The following is a 16,236-nucleotide window of genomic DNA, read 5'->3' as shown; positions in this document are numbered from 1 at the left end:
ACAGTTCCTTAATGGTGACCTACAGATGTATAAAGTGTGTGGCATGAGTCTGAGGGGTAGGGGTGTGCATTCGTTTTGAACTTAAATGTAAAACGCTACTTTTTTTTTTTTTTAACTTAAAAAAGTGATGAGGCAAAAACGATCGGATTTCCAACGTATTCAACATAGCTATGTTGAATACGTTGGAAATCGCGATTGTTGATCCAAAATAAAAATTTAAACCCCTCACCTTCCTTAATCCCCCCCCAAAGACTTACCACAACTCCCTGGTGGTCCAGCGAGGAGTCAGGACGCCATTTCTGCCATTTCTGAACTCCTTTGCGAGGAGCACGTGACGTCGGCGCCATGTCGGAGTGACGCGGCGTCACGTGATTCCCCACGGGTTCGCTCCGGGACCCTCGTTCGACCCAAAAGGAACTTTTGGCCAGCTTGGGGGTGTCAGGAGGCCCCCCCCCAAGCTGGCCAAAAGTTCCTTTTGGGTCGAACGAGGGTCCCGGAGCGAACCCGCGGGGAATCACGTGACGCCGCGTCACTCCGACGTGGCGCCGACGTCACGTGATTCCCCGCGGGTTCGCTCCGGGACCCTCGATCGACCCAAAAGGAACTTTTGGCCAGCTTGGGGGTGTCAGGAGGCCCCCCTAGCTGCGACCCCCTCGTTCGACCCCCTCGTTCGACCCAAAAGGAACTTTGGGTCGAACGAGGGTTTGGGTTTGGGTTTAGTACCTACGTGTGGGCATAGATTTTATAACATGCACGCACAGCCGCGTGCATGTTATAAAATTCGGGGTCGGCGCGCACAAGGAGGTGCACACTGGTGCACCTTGCGCATGCCGAGCCCAAGAGGAGCCCCAATGGCTTTCCCTGTTCCCTCCGAGGCCGCTCTGAAATCGGAGCGGCCTCGGAGGGAAATTTCCTTCTGCCTCCCCCTCACCTTTCCCTCCTTAACCCGCCCCCCAGCCCTACCTAAACCCCCCCATACCTTTATTTTGGAAGTTGTGCCTACCTCTGGGCACGGCTGCTGTGCTGGAGGCCTTGGTCCCGCCCCGCCCCCACCTTGCCCCTTTCACAAAGGCCCGGGACATGTGCATGTCCCGGGGCTTGCGCGTGTCGCCGGGCCTATGCAAAATAGGCTTGGCGCGCTTAAGGCTTTTAAAATCTGCCCCTTAATGTTTTACTTACCTTAGGGTTTTGTTCACCCATTCCCAACTGTTCTGGTTTAAAGCCCTTCTCAGTTGAAAAACACTGTTCCCCTTCTTTGAAAGGTGGACCCCCATTTACTCAGCCGTCCTTGAAATATATCCCATGTCCAAGAAGCCAAATGCTCTCATCGACACCATCTATGCAGTCATTCATTTATCTCTAGAAAGTGAGCTTCCCTGCCTGGGCACCACTGGTGCACTTATCTAGTTTACCCTCTCTCTGCCAGAGCCATGAAGTCACTTTTGATATGATCTATGCAGTATCTGGCAGTCCATTCATGCTAACATAGATGAGTAGTGCTGGAAGGTAGCCAGCAGATGTGAGAATTTTCAGCAATCTCTCCATAACATTTTGGATTCTGGCACCCGTCAGACAGTACTCTTTCTGAGTGCCTGAGGAAGCGAGTCACCAGCCATCACTACCCTCCGCCTCCTAGGTGCAGTGGTTGTTGAGCCTGCAGTGTTGAGGTCTGCATGTTTTGGTTCTTCCTCATCCTGGAATGGTTTGTCCATCTCCACATTCAGGGCAGCATCCTGTTTTTTCAGCTCAAAGGAAATCGGAATCAGGGTATAGAGTCTAGTAGCCATAGTAATTTTGGTCCAGCTGTCATTTCGTGATCTCTGCTTGAGTTTTCCATCACTGATGCCTCTTTAAGCATTTTAATGCTGTAGTCCTCATTTTCCTGGATGCTTCATAGTCTCATCACTGTTGCACCTACCGGCCGTGGCAACCCGCGGCCGGCACAACTCAGCCCGTGTCTCACTTTGTACCTTGCTCTGGGTGTTCTCGCGGCCGCAGCCAGCCACTGCCGCCACGCTCCGCTGAGCCTCCGGGACTCCACGTGGTGGCCGGCATGCCTTCAACCAGCGTTCCGACTTGGGCCCTCCCTAGGCACACGTGCGCACCGCCAGCCCTCCTTTTAAAGGGCAAATGGCGGGAACTTCAGGGTCGTCCACAGCTGATGACATTAGACCCCCGAGATATTTAAGGACGGCCTCTCTCCTCCACTAGCTTTGGCAATAAGTTCCTTAGTTCCTGCTTTGGTGCTTCGGCCCTAGCACTCCAGACCTGTTGTTCCTGCTCTTTGGGTTCCTGCCTTGCTTCCTGCTCTACGGAATCCAGCTTCTGCACTCCTGCTCCATGGGGTCTGCCCCATGCTTCTACATCATGGGATCCTGTTATCGTGCTCCTGCTCCTCGGGGCCTGCCTCAGCGCTTCTACATCATGGGACCCTGTCACTGCGCTCCCGCTCCTCGGCGTCTGCCTCAGCGCTTCTACATCACGGGACCCTGTCACTGCGCTCCTGCTCCTCGGTGTCTGCCTCAGCACTTCTACATCATGGGACCCTGCTACTGTGCTGCCGCTCCTCAGGGCCTGCCTCAGCGCTTCTACATCACGGGACCCTGTCACTGCGCTCCTGCTCCTCGGTGTCTGCCTCAGCACTTCTACATCATGGGACCCTGCTACTGTGCTGCCGCTCCTCAGGGCCTGCCTCAGCGCTTCTACTTCGCAAGATCCTGCTACAGCGTCTCCACTCCACAGAGTCTGCTTCAGCGCTCTATTTCACAGGTTCCTGCTTCTGCACTCTTGCTCTAAGGGGTCTGTCCCACGTGATCCTGCTATAGTGCCTCGGGAACTGCTGCAGCTCGTCCCTTGGTGCTTGCTTCTCTTCTTCCTCGAGGGCACCACGACCTCGGACTGGACTCTATCCTCGCTTCTTGCTGCCTACCCTCGACCTAGGACTGGACCTGAGCTCCCTGATTCTCCCTGCAGCTGTCTCTCCGGGACCTGCCACGCAGAGGCCCACCTAAGTCCAGCCGGCCCCGGCACCCATGGGCTCAACCTGCGGGGAATGTGGGCTGGTACTGGCGAAGTTCCTGTTAGCCTCTGCTCCCAGCCAGCCTCATCTCTGGCCGGTGGGGTGGATGGGGGTTGCTGTTTCTAGATAGACCAATATTATCTGACTAAAAAATTGGCCAGATAATTTGGATATTCAAAGTTATCCAGAGAACTTTAGTCATGCTGAGAGGCAGTCTTAAAGTTATTCAGATAACTTTAGGTTTGGCCACTTAGCACAGCTGACAAATCCCTTTGAATATAGACCTCTTAGGTTGTAAGTCCTCTAGGGCTGGGACCTACCAATTCTACCTGCTTTGTAACACATCTTGAGCTTAGGTTTAGAAAGGTGAGTACCGGTAATTAAATCTAAACTCTAAATGAGAGTTGCAAGTCTTGAGCAGCATTCTGACCCAGACTTTCACTGCCCAACTTAAATAAAAGGCACAGGTGTTTTTGAATGAATAATTAGAGCAGAAAACATTAACAGAGTGTCTGTCTCTAGTCCTTTCTCCTGCTATGTGCTCTGAATATCTTTCTTCAGGTCATGACAAGTATCATTTATTCAGAAATAACTGCTGAATATCAACTTTTTCTACAGATGCCATTCAGGTTTTTGGCTCTATTTGCCTTTCAGAGATCAAAAATCATTTGAGTGAGCTGAACCCATAAGAAATATTGAAATTGCTATAACTGAAACAAAAATCACTTTCCTTCTCACGGGTGAAATTGAGGTGCATACCAGTTTTCTGAACAAATACCGGGCTGATGTAAATAATGGCAAGAAGCTAATATTTGCACCAGGTGGGCCTGCTACATCTGTTCTCTGTTTTCATTCTGTGGGAAACCTCATCTAATCCTTGAGTCATGTCTGTTTGGTATTGTTGCTTTTGTGCTGTCAAGTTACATTTTGCATTACACAAAAGGCAACATGTAAAACAATAAAAACTGTGTCAACTCACCATTTAAAGCTTAGTTATGCAAAACTTACAAGAATAGTCAAAACCTTTTGCTCTGCATCTTTTGAAGTCAGCTATTTAATAATACAGCTTTCCAAATTAGGGATTTTATGGCTCATGTACTTCAAAAATATGTCTAACACGTAATCCCCAGTTTTAAAACACAGGGCAAGTTTTCCTAATATTTTGTCATGGGGTAAATTTTCAAAGGGCCATTGGCTGGCTAAGCTATCTGTCTATTTAAAAAGTCAGTTATCTTTAAGGTAATCTTCAACTACAATCTAGCCAGCTAGGCAATGGCTATGAGCAGGTTACTGAAAATGTACCCAATGTCCTGGAGGCATAATTGTCAAAATAACCCCCTCCTCCTAAACTGACACTCTCCTCCCTTCTCCCACCCCTGGTCTGATTATCAAAATCTCCTCTCCCCCTCTTCCAGGGAGAGTGATCTCCATCTCTCTCACCCTGGTGCACAATCACAGCTGCAATTACCCTCAGCTAGTGATTACTCCCTCCCACCCTGTGGTCCAACTGTCAATATCCCCCTCTCCCCCAGACTGGCCACATGCGGTCTCTTCAAATAATGCCACAATTCCTCTTTCCATCCATCCCATCTCCGACCAGCCCTCTCATTCCCACAAGTTTGGGGCCAAAGAGTGTGCCCCATCCACTTCCTATGATGATCCTTCCTGCGGCCTAGGGCTCCCAACTCAAAACCTCACCAAGGCCAACTGGGGCCCCCTCCCCTCACTAAACCCTCTGTAGATTATTTACCCTGTGCAGATCGTCCTTGAAAGGCCAGCAGCAGGAAGGAGATTATATCACACCTGCCCCGGTCATGCCAAATTCAAAATAGCACCGTCCGACCTGATGCTGCACTATTCTTGCATACATGTGCACATGCAGGGCATAGAATAGTCATGAAACCACAAAAAGAGAGGGAAAACAATATATACAGACAATACACACAATTATTTTCCCTCTCTTTTTGTGGTTTCATGATAGATTTTGAGAGGTGTGGCTCTGTGGTTGTTTTTTTGGGTATAGAATAGTGTCAGGTCAGCTTGGGCGCTTCTGAATTTGGTGCAATCAAGGCAGATGTAACATAGTCTCAGTGGCCTTTCAAGAAGATCTGACAAGAATAAGTGATGACATTGGGGAGTGGGGGGTGGAAGGTCTCAAGAAAGTCTGTTGTAAGGGAGCCTGAGACTATCAGGAAGATTGATTGCAGAAATGCAGGGATTATATATAGGCCAGTAGAAAAGCAGATCTCAAGGAGTGGCTTGACCAGAGGGGCTACAGAGGTGATTGAGAGGCCTGCATGGGAACAACTTGATGGGATGATTTTGGGTTCAGGGTGGGGGGAAGGAGGATGATTTTGACAATCAGACCGCGAATTGAAGAGAGGGAGGTACATTAGCCTGGAGTTGATTGAAGACTTTGAGGTAGATAGGAGGGGGTATATCTGATTGGGGCTTTGAGCTGTAGAGAAAGGGAAATTATGGGTGAGTGTGGAGGTTTGTACAGGAATAGGAGGAAGGGAGATCGGTACTTCAAGGAAGAGTTGGTTTCATATTAGTTGTCCAGATTTAGGGCTTCTATTGGTTTGCAGCTATTAGATTTCCCACCTGCTACAGGATGACAATCAGCACTGGTCAACTAACTTTCTCTTCTCAACCTAACTCCACTCCTGGAACCACCCAGAATTTGAGCAGCTAAATTTAGTCATCAACAACAGATTTTCAAAGGGGCCAAACTAGCCACCTAACTCTATTGTTAGGCAGCTAGATCCCTTTGAAAATGCACCCATAATGTTCACATGAACAGTTTATGATGGAAAAAAATCTAAGAGAACATTAAAGTACTATACAAACTATCACAAATGTTAAAGTAAAACCAAATGCAGCTATTTTCCTTACAGTTTACAATGTCTTTAAAAATACATTTTTTATTCTTATGCTTTGCAGATGCCACAAGAAACTTGTGCCAACTTATGAAAGTGCTTCTATACGTCGTTTTCAAGAGGGAAGAGTAGACAATATTCGGTCTTCAACTCCTGAAGCTTTAGCTTTTGTAAAGGCAATGACTGATGAAAAATCTATAGTACCAGTATGCTTATGCTCTTCTTACTATGTATCTTTTTTCAAAATTAAAAAAAAGTGCCAGTTAAAAGGAACATGCATTTAAACCTGTGACCATCTAACTGTGAAAAAAATAAAACAGCAGGAATAAAAATGTATTACTCATATCATGGAAGCACTGATTAAAACATAATGTAACTGCTTACCTCTAATTGTTTCCTGACAGCAGCAGGACAAGGATCCATACAGACCATGTGACTTTCCAGCTTTCAGTAAAACCTTTTAAGCATGAGCAGGTCTTTCCTCTGAGCCATCAAATGTTGCTGCTTTTCTGTTACCTGTGTAATGCAGCTAAACGGTAACTTGAACAACTCCCAAATGGTGAAGTGGGAGAGTTGTGTATGGATTGCCATCGTGCTGCTATCAGTTACAAATGTAGGGCCTCCACTAGGATCCCTCTGAAGGTGTAGCCTTGCATTAGAGGAAGAGAGAGGAAGATGCCACTGCACCCACATGTGAGGCCACTGCAATGGTTTGTTTCCTGTGTCTATATAAAACAGAGACCCCCCCCTAGAGGAGTGGTGGGTTTTTGTGCTGCCAGTCAAAGAGAAAGGAGTGGTTTCTCAGTTTCTTTTTTCCTGGAAAAATCCTAAGCCCAATTCAGGGGACATGGATTTGTGGAAATTTAAGAGACTTTCTAATTGATTTTATCTTTTGAGGAGAAAGAAAATTCTTTATTTTGTATATTCCATTGAAAGGAAGTTTTTCCAACTCCTTCTTTCACCTTTTTTTGTTTGGGAACTTATTTCCCATCTGATTCAGTGTTCAGAGAGTCAGTAGTCTCACAGCAAAAATCTTGGCGAAGTTGAGGATACTCATCTAGTATCTGGAAGAAGCAGAGGAAGTAGGAGATGAGAAAAAGTAGCACCCACAAGGTGCTTACTTACAGCATATACACACCCAATCTACACCAGAACGTCAATGAGGTACCTGGCTGGTATAAAAGAGAGACATAGGAGTGGAAGTAAAGAAAATGATCCTATCAGAGCTACAAAATTACTTAGCTACCATTTACAAGGACATCTAAATTGGAAGTTCATGTCCATTTTACACAGTGCTAATAGACCCTAAATTGCAGCTGGAATAAGGTGACACCCCCCCCCCCCCTCCCAGTAACAAAAAGAAGAGACTGCATAGTTGCTGATAAGTATTTATTTGTGGATTGTGAATTTTTCAAAGGAAAAGTATATTCTGTGTCAGATTCCTGATATTTCATAAGTGCTTTAGTAAAATCTTCATGTTAGAACACTAACATGGCCTAAGCCATGGAGGGTATCCTCCCTTCACCTTCTCTGCCCACCGACATGGATGAATCCACTGAATGGGGCTTGAAGAGAGCGACCTTGTATCCAATATCTTTTGTGACTGACCCTGAGAATCTTAAAGCACTATTCTCCAAATTCAAGGTTACATAAACAGTTCCAGATAAGCAGTTTTTTTCTGATAGCAAGGAAAAGCCTAGCTAAGAGCTGTATTCAAATGAAAAAGGAAAGACAAGACAAGAACCACAAAAACATAGTTTTAGCAAAAGGAAGACTTTTTTTTACTTGTTTGGATTTTTGGAATCACAACATATGGAACACAACTCTGGAAACCAACAAAAATAGACCCTGCAAAAGTCTCATTAGGACCAACAGTTCAAACCTAGAATTCCAATGGAAGGTTATGCAAGGCAAAAGTGAATGGTGAATGTGTGCAGACCTCCACCTTGCAAATCTCTTCTAGGAAGATAAACTGTTAAGGGTAGTAACTGCCGCTCTGTGCAGGTTACCCCCCCCCCCCCCCCCCCGCCATGTAGAAATGTTATAAGTAAAGTTAATATAGGTTACCCTATTTCTTCATTACCATTTTCTAGTCTCTAGGAATCCACAGTGGTTACCTCAAGTCCTTTTGAATTCTGATAATGATTCCATCTTCACCATCTCTTCTGATAGGGCATTCTTGGCAACCACCACACTCTCTGTGAAGAAATACATTTTGATGTTGATTCTTAGCCTTTCCCCCTGAAGTTTTTTATCGTGACCCCTAGTACCACAGTTTCCTTAACAACAGAAAAGGTTTGATGTTTGTGCATAATTAAAACTTTTTAGGTATCTGAAAGTCTGAATCATATCTCCCCTGAAACTTCTCTTTTCCAGAGTTTACATATTAAGATCCTTCAGTCTCTCTTCATAGGTCTTCCCATACAAACCTCACAGCATTTTGGTTGCCTTTCTTTGGATTGCTTTCATCCTGTCTTTATCCTTTTTCAGATATGACCTCCACAACTGAACACAGTACTCTAGGTGAGGCCTCATCAAAGACCTGTATAAGGACATTATTACCTCCTTTTTCCTGCTGGCTATTCCTCTCACTGTGCAGCCCAGCATCTCTCTGGCTTTAGCCACTGCCCTGTCACATTGCTTTGTTGGCCTCTGATCTCCAGACACTATCACCCCAAGTCCCTTTCATGGTCCGTACACATTGGTATTTCACCCCCATCCATTTTGGATTACAGCATCCAAAATGCATGACTCTGTACTTCTTGGCATTGAATCCCAGGTGCCAAACCTATGACCATTCACCAAGCTTTCAACAGAGTTGATGCACCCTTCAGGTGCATCAACTCTGTTGCAGATTTTCGTATCATCCGCAAATAGAAAAACTTTTCCATCTAACTCCTCTGCAATGTTACTCACAAAGTTATTGAACAGAACCAGCCCTAAAACTAATACTTGAGGCACTCCACTTAGCACTGTTCTCTCTTCAGAGTGGATTCCATTTACCATTACATGCTGTCTCCTGTCAGTCAACCAATTTGTAATCCATTCCATCATCTTGGCACCCACTCCCAGGTTTTTCATTTTATTCATGACTCTCCTAAGTGGAAACATATCAAAAACTTTGCTGAAATCCAATCAGATTTGATTGACAGGAACTTCTTCTGGTGAAGCCATGTTACCTTGGGTCCAGCAACCCACCGGATTTTAGATAATTCACTATCCTTTCCTTCATTAAGTCTCTATTTTCCCACCACCAAGGTAATCCTAACTGATCTACAGTTTCCAGCCTCCTCTCTGCTACCCCCCCCCCTTGTGATGTCTGACCACAACCATTCTTCACCAATCTTGCAGCACCACTCCTGTTTCAAGGAATCTGTTGAACAGGACTTTCAGCAGCCCAGCCAGCACATCTCTGAGCTCCTTTAACATCCTGGGATATATCTCATCTGACCTCCATGGCCTTATCCACTTTCAGTTTTCCTTGGACTACCTACACATTCTCTTCTATAAATAAAGTTGCATCTACCCCACTCTCATCCATGTTCCTATCAAGAAGCAATGGTCCTTCTTCAGGGTCTTTTTTAGTGAACACACTGACCTGAAGCATTTGTTTAATATTCTGCTATTTCTTCATCTTTCTCCACACATTGCTCCTTGTCTCCTTTCAATTTTACAATACCATCTCTGATTTTCCTCCTTTCTCTGATATATCTAAAAAATGTTTTGTTACCTCACTTTTGCTCTTTGGTGATCCTTACTTCTGCTTGACATTTTGATTTTCTGATTTCTTTCCTCATCTCGAGTTTTACCTGACATTCTTTCTTGTTCTTCTCTTTTTGGAATCCCTTGTATTTCTTGAACACTGATCTTTTTGCCTCTTATTTTAGCCACCTCCTTTGAGAACTAAACATGTTTATTTTTCCTCTTATTTTTGTTTACTTTTCTTACATAAAAATTTGTTGCCTTTGTAATAGCTCTTTTTCATTTGGCCCACTATTGTTTCACTTCACCAATCTTATCCCAGTCTTCTAGCTCCTCCTCAAGGAATATCCCCATTTTGCCAATGTTTCTATTTTTCAAATGCAAAACTTGGATCTTTTTTTATTTATTTATTTATTTATTTATTTATTTATTTAAACATTTTATATACCATCTTCTCTCCCTCTTGGCTGCTGTGTCAAACCATACCATCTGATGATCACTGGTGCTCAGCTGAACACTTACATGCACATTAGAGACATTATCCCCATTTGTGAGCACTAGGTCAAGTATCACTCTTCCACTCGTGGGTTCCATCACGATTTGTTTCAGCATAGCCTCTTGTAAGGCATTGACTCTCTCGCCACTTCTTGCAGATTCTGCAGCTGGGATACTCTAATCCACATAAGGTAGATTAAGATTTCCAACATGCCAAACTTCTCCCTTCTTTCCCACGTTTTGAATGTCTTTAGCCAAATTTCCATCTAGTACTTCCATCTGATTTGGAGGTCTGTAGACCACACCAATGTAAATGGAAGTGTCATCTATTTTTAAGACAGTCCACTGTTGTGCTTGGGGGTAGACCCTTGTCCTGGGGCAGAGGTGGAACGTCTCCTTAAAGGGAACAGGAGGTAACTGCCTCCAGGGGGCGGAGCACTGGAGGAGACAGAGGTTAGGAAGAGCTTCACCACTGGAAGCCTGAGGTCCTCCCCAGAGGAGCCCGTAGGGACCCGGGCCGCTTGGACCTAGGTGGGCCTCACAGGGTCTCCTAAGAGAGTGAAAGTCCGGCATGCCCATGGAGACAGGGAGAGCGTGATCGGGTTCAAAGGTGGTTGCTGGTTGGTACAGGGAGAACCAGAACAGAATTGGGGATGACAAGGTGAGGAACAGAGATAGAATCTGGAGATGAGGTCAGGCAGGCAAAGGTCAATGTCCAGAGGTCAGTCCGAGAAGTGGTCAGCAAAGCAGAGGTCAGGTACCGGAGGTCAGACGAGGTCGAAGGCAGGCTGAGGTCTTAAGGTAGGCGGCAGACAGGTCAGGAACAGGTTGTGGTCTTTGAGGCAGGCGGCAGGCAGGTCAGGAACAGGCTGTGGTCTTTGACGCAGGCAGGCAGGCAGGAAGGTCAGGAACAGGCTGTGGTCTTTGACGCAAGCAGGCAGGTCAGGAACAGGCTGAGGTCAGTACCAGTATGACAGTCCAAGGATACTACCTGGGTAGACAGACAAGACGAACACAGGAACAAGCAGGACACAGGAACTAGGATGCCGGAATGAGTCAGGAACAGGACTGGAACAGAAGGATCCTGGAACAAGACTAGGAACAAGCAGGAACAAGTACAAGCGCAGAGGCAATCTCAGAACAAACCGACCCGATTATCAAGGCAAGGAAGCAGAGACAGGAACTTCCTTATATCGGGGAATCAATCAGGGCACGCCGCTGAGCTAGGACCCACCCTTGACCCTACATGAGTCCAGGCAGTCTGCCCACGCATATGGGCATGGCCAATATGGCCGAGGACGCCAAACCTCGGTGTAAAGCCTGGCGCACAGTGGAAGGCCCGGCGATCACCGCCGCAGGACGCCAGGGCCTGACAACTACCGCGAGGGAGGTCGTCCTGGGACCCGCTGTGGAAGCATGAAGGTGAGCAGGCCCATGCACTGGATGGCCACGGGCGGGGCACGTAACAGTACCCCCTTCTAGGCCTCCTCCTATGCGGCTGTGGTTTCTCAGGGTACAGTCTATGGAAGGTCCTCAGAAGATCCTTATCAAGGATGTTTTGGGAGGGTTCCCACGAATTCTCCTCGGCCCCATGGCCTTCCCAAGCTAAGAGGTATTCCCACTTGCCTCGGCATCGCCGGACGTTGAGGACCTCTCTTACCTCGAGAGAAGTGTCAGGTTCTGCAGAGATACGTGGAGCAGGAGGGTCTTTGTGTGAGGGCCAGGAGAGGACCAATGGCTTTAACAGTGACAGGTGGAACGTGTTGTGGATACCCAATGAACGAGGTAGCTGGAGTTGATAAGAAACAGCTCCCACTCTTCAGATCACAGGAAAGGGTCCGATGTATTTTGGAGACAGACGGTGAGAGGGGAGTCTCAGTCGAATGTGTTGAGCACTCAGCCACACTTTCTGGCCAGGTTGAAAGAGTGGAGCGAGTCATCTATGAAGATCAGAAGTACGCTTGGCGCATTCAGCAGCTCGTGAAAGTTGCTCCTTTATTCGGGTCCACACTTGGTGAATGGTTTGAGCCATGGCTTGAGCCGCTGGAGACGGAACCGTCAGAGGAACAGGAAGAGGCAGTCAGGGCTGCCGTCCAAAGACTAATGCAAATGGGGATGTGTTGGTGGCTGCCACGACATGGGTATTGTGCGACAGCTCAACCTAGGAGAGGAGGTCCGACCAATTGTTTTGCTGGTCATTTACATAAGAGCGTAGGAATGTCTTCAAGGTCCGATTGATCCTTTCGGCCAGCCAATTGGCCTGGGGATGGTAGGCCGACGTATAACTCAGAGAAATGTCGAACTTTCGACACAAGAAACGCCAATACTTGGCGGCAAACTGTGGTCCCCGATCGGATACAATCTCCTTGGGGAGTCCGTGGAGGCGAAAGGTGTTCTTCAGGAAGCGCTTCGCCAGTTCTGGGGCTGAAGGAAGGCCCGGCAAGAGGATAAAATGACCCATTTTCAAGAAGCGGTCGATGATGACCCAAATCACCGTATTATTCTGGGAAGGAGGTAGATCAGAAATAAAATCCATCGAAATGCTGGACCAAGGCTCGGTAGGTGCTGGAAGGGGCTGGAGCAAGCCCCAAGGCGTCCCCATTGGTGGCTTTTGCTGGGCGCAAATGGGACATGAGTTCACATAGTTTCGTGAATCTTGCACCATCGTAGGCCACCAATAGGGTCTTCGCAGCATTTCCAGAATCCTGGCATGACCAGGGTGGCCTGCCAGTTTAGAGTTGTGACCCCAAGCAGGGTCGATGGTGAAGCTAGGAACTTCTGGAATGTCTTCAGGCTCGAATGATCTGGACAGCACATCAGCGCGCAGGTTCTTGGAACCAGGATGGAAGCACAGGTTGAAGTCAAACCTTTCAAAGAATAAGGCCCACCGGGCCTGACGGGGGTTCAAAAGTTGAGCCTCTTTAAGATGCTCGAGGTTCTTGTGGTCAGTGAAGATGGTAAACTTATGTTGCGCTCCTTCTAACCAATGGCGCCATTCTTGAAGCGCTAGTTTGACCGCAAGGAGTTCGCGGTCACCCACGGTGTAGCATTGTTCCGTGGGGGAAAACTTATGAGAATAGAACGAGCAGGGAGTTAGTTTGCCCGTAGGGGAGTGTTGGCTCAGTATGGCTCCAGCGCCAATTGCTGAGGTGTCGACCTCCACAACAAAGGGGCGTTTAGGATCCGGATGAAAGAGACAAGGGCCGGAGCTGAAGGCTTCTTTAATCCTCTGGAAGGCAGCAATTGCTTTGGGTGTCCAAACTCAGGTGTTAACCCCTTTCCAAGTCATAGCAGTGAGTGGGGCAAATATGGAAGAGTAATTCGCAATGAAGCTCCGGTAATAATTGGTGAAGCCTAGAAAGCATTGCAACGCTCGAAGGCCTACTGGCTGAGGCCAGTTGCGGATTCCCTGAAGTTTCTCTGGGTCCATTGAGAAATCATGATCAGAGATGATGTATCCCAAAAAGGGTAAGCAATTCCGCTCAAATATTTCTCCAGTTTTGGGTATAGATGGTTCTCTCTCAGACGTTGGAGAATGATATGGACGTGTTCACGGTGGGATTCTAAGTACTTAGAGAAGATCAGAATGTCATCGAGGTATATGACTACAAAATTGTACAGGAGATCTCGGAAGATTTCATTCATGAGGTGTTGGAAGACGGCTGGAGCATTACATAGCCCAAAAGGCATTACCACGTATTCATAGTGGCCGCTCTGGTATTAAACGCCGTCTTCCAGATGTCATAAGGTTGGATGTGTACCAAGTTGTACGCACCTCCCAGGTCCAGTTTGGAGAAGATTCATGCTCCTTCAAGGTGATCAAACAGTTCGCTAATGAGGGGTAGCGGGTATCGATCCTTACAAGTTATCGTATTGAGACCCCTATAATCGATACAGAGACGTAGTCCACTGTCCTTTTTTTTCACGCTCCTGCGGGGGAGTCAGATGGATGGATAAAGCCTTCCTCTAGATTCTGTTTAATATATTCCGACATAGCTGAGTCTCAGGCTGGGACAATGGATAGGTTCTACCTTTGGGAGGCATAGTGCCAGGCAGGAGTTCAATAGGACAGTTAAACTTGCGCAATTGAGGCAAGGTGTCCGCTTTCTGCTTAGAGAACACATCGCTGAAGACAGAATACTGCGGAGGTAACCCTGGAAGGGTAACTGATTTCAAGACAGGTATCACGGGGATACCGGATGCAGGCAAATCTTTTGGCACTTTGGGCCCCACTGTACCAACTGCAGGGACTGCCAATCAAACTGGGGTTCATGGAGCTGGAGCCAGGGTAACCCCAGGATTACCGGATGGGTTGAGCATTTTAGGATGTAGAAGGATGTTTCTTCCTCATGGAGGGTACCTACAGTGAGATGGATAGCTACTGTCTGATGCGTAATGAGACCTGGAAGATGTTCTCCCGGAATGGAGGCAATACGAAGACTCACCTCCAGGGCTTGGAGAGTATTTTCAAGAGTCTGATGATATCGTCCGTAATAAACTACCACTCGCTCCAGTATCGATGAGAGCAGTGGTCACAAAGGTGTGGGCCTTGATTCCCAGGGATACAGGAAGCAAGAGTTGAGGGCCAGAAACAGTTGCGCCGAAGCTCGGGACCCCCACCGGGCTCAGGCATTGCAGTTTCCTGGACAGATGGGGCAAAACTGCAGACGATGTCCAGAAGTGCCACAGTAAAGGTAGAGCCCCTCCTTTCCCCGACAGAGATTTTCAGTTGGAGACAATCGCCCACGATTCACCTCCATAGGTTCTACCATGGAAGAAGGTGATGGTGCAGGCGTCTTCACTGGCATGCAGGGTGCACTTGGAGGGCGTACTGGTGAAGGGCGTGGAGCCTTTAATTCTAGGCATTTTTGCCGGAGGCGATGATCAATCCTCCCAACAAAGGAGATCAAGTCTTCTAGAGATGTGGGAGTCTCATTGACAGAGAGCTCATCTTTCAGAGCACAGGAGAGTCCATCTAGGAAGATGGCTTGCAGACAATCTTCTTGCCACTCAAGTTCTGTGACCAAGGTCCGAAATTCCACTGTGTATTCGGAGAGGGTCCTTGACCCCTGACGGAGGTGGAGTAAGCTATGACTAGCGATGGCCATACGACCTGGGTCTCCAAAAGTCTGCTTAAAGAGAGCAATGAAGTAATATAGCTTGGAGAGGATGGGATCAGAACATTCCCATAAGGGAGAGGCCCATGCCAGAGCCTTCCCTTTCAGACGAGATAGAATGAAGGTGACTTTAGTGATCTCCTTCAAAAACAACGAGGGTTATAGTGCAAACTGCACAAAGCACTGATTAAGGAAACCATGACAGGAGCGTGGATCCCCATTGTACCTGGGGGATGCAGGAAGTGCCAGGGTTCCTTTAGGAAGTATAGTGGCCGAGAGGCGCACCGGGTTGGCATTGCTGTATATTGTAGCTGAGAGCGCAGTTCTTCAACCGAAGAGGCCAGCATCTTTAAAGCTTGATGATGTTGCTTCACTGTTGCGTTCAGATCTGGTTGGGCCCTGGAGGCGGGAAACTCCACAGAGTCCATGGCCTTGGCAACCTGTTGCGCTCGGGGGTGGACCCTTGTCCTGGGGCAGAGGTGGAACATCTCCTGAAAGGGAACAGGAGGTAACTGCCCCAGGAGACAGAGCACTGGAGGAGACAGAGGCTAGGAAGAGCTTCACCACTGGAAGCCCGAGGTCCCCCCGGGAGGAGCCTGTAGGGACCTGGGCCACTTGGACTTAGGTGCGCCTTGCAGGGTCTCCTAAGAGAGTGAAAGTCCGGCGTGCCCACGGAGACAGGGGGAGTGCGATTGGGTTCAAAGGTGGTTGCTGGTTGGTACAGGGAGAACCAGAACAGAGTTGGAGATGACAAGGCGAGGAACAGAGCCAGAATCTGGAGAAGTCAGGCAGGCAAAGGTCAATGTACAGAGGTCAGTCTGAGAAGTGGTCAGCAAAGCAGAGATCAGGCACTGGAGGTCAAACGAGGTCAAAGGCAGGCTGAGGTCTTGAGGCAGATGGCAGGCAGGCAGGTCAGAAAAAAGCTGTGGTCTTTGAGGCAGGCGGCAGTTAGGCAGGCAGGTCAGGAACAGGCTGAGGTCAGTACCAGTAAGACAGTCCAAGGGTACTTCCTGGGTAGACAGAC

The 16,236-nt window shown here is 47.7% G+C and overlaps 1 protein-coding gene across 1 annotated transcript in view; it reads left to right on the top strand.

Annotated features, from left to right (window-relative positions):
• Positions 1-16,236, top strand: part of CHAT (choline O-acetyltransferase) — a 159,570-nt gene that overhangs the window by 89,954 nt on the left and 53,380 nt on the right. The window contains exons 11-12 of the mRNA XM_029610699.1: positions 5,963-6,098; positions 10,433-10,435. Coding sequence (XP_029466559.1) covers positions 5,963-6,098; positions 10,433-10,435 — 139 coding nt within the window. The remainder of the gene's footprint in view (positions 1-5,962; positions 6,099-10,432; positions 10,436-16,236) is intronic.

The sequence above is a fragment of the Rhinatrema bivittatum genome, chromosome 7, assembly GCF_901001135.1.
Source record: "Rhinatrema bivittatum chromosome 7, aRhiBiv1.1, whole genome shotgun sequence".
Taxonomy (NCBI): Eukaryota; Metazoa; Chordata; class Amphibia; order Gymnophiona; family Rhinatrematidae; genus Rhinatrema; species Rhinatrema bivittatum.
The sequence above is the reverse complement of the archived record's forward strand: the minus strand, read 5'-3'. Positions and strand labels throughout refer to the sequence as shown.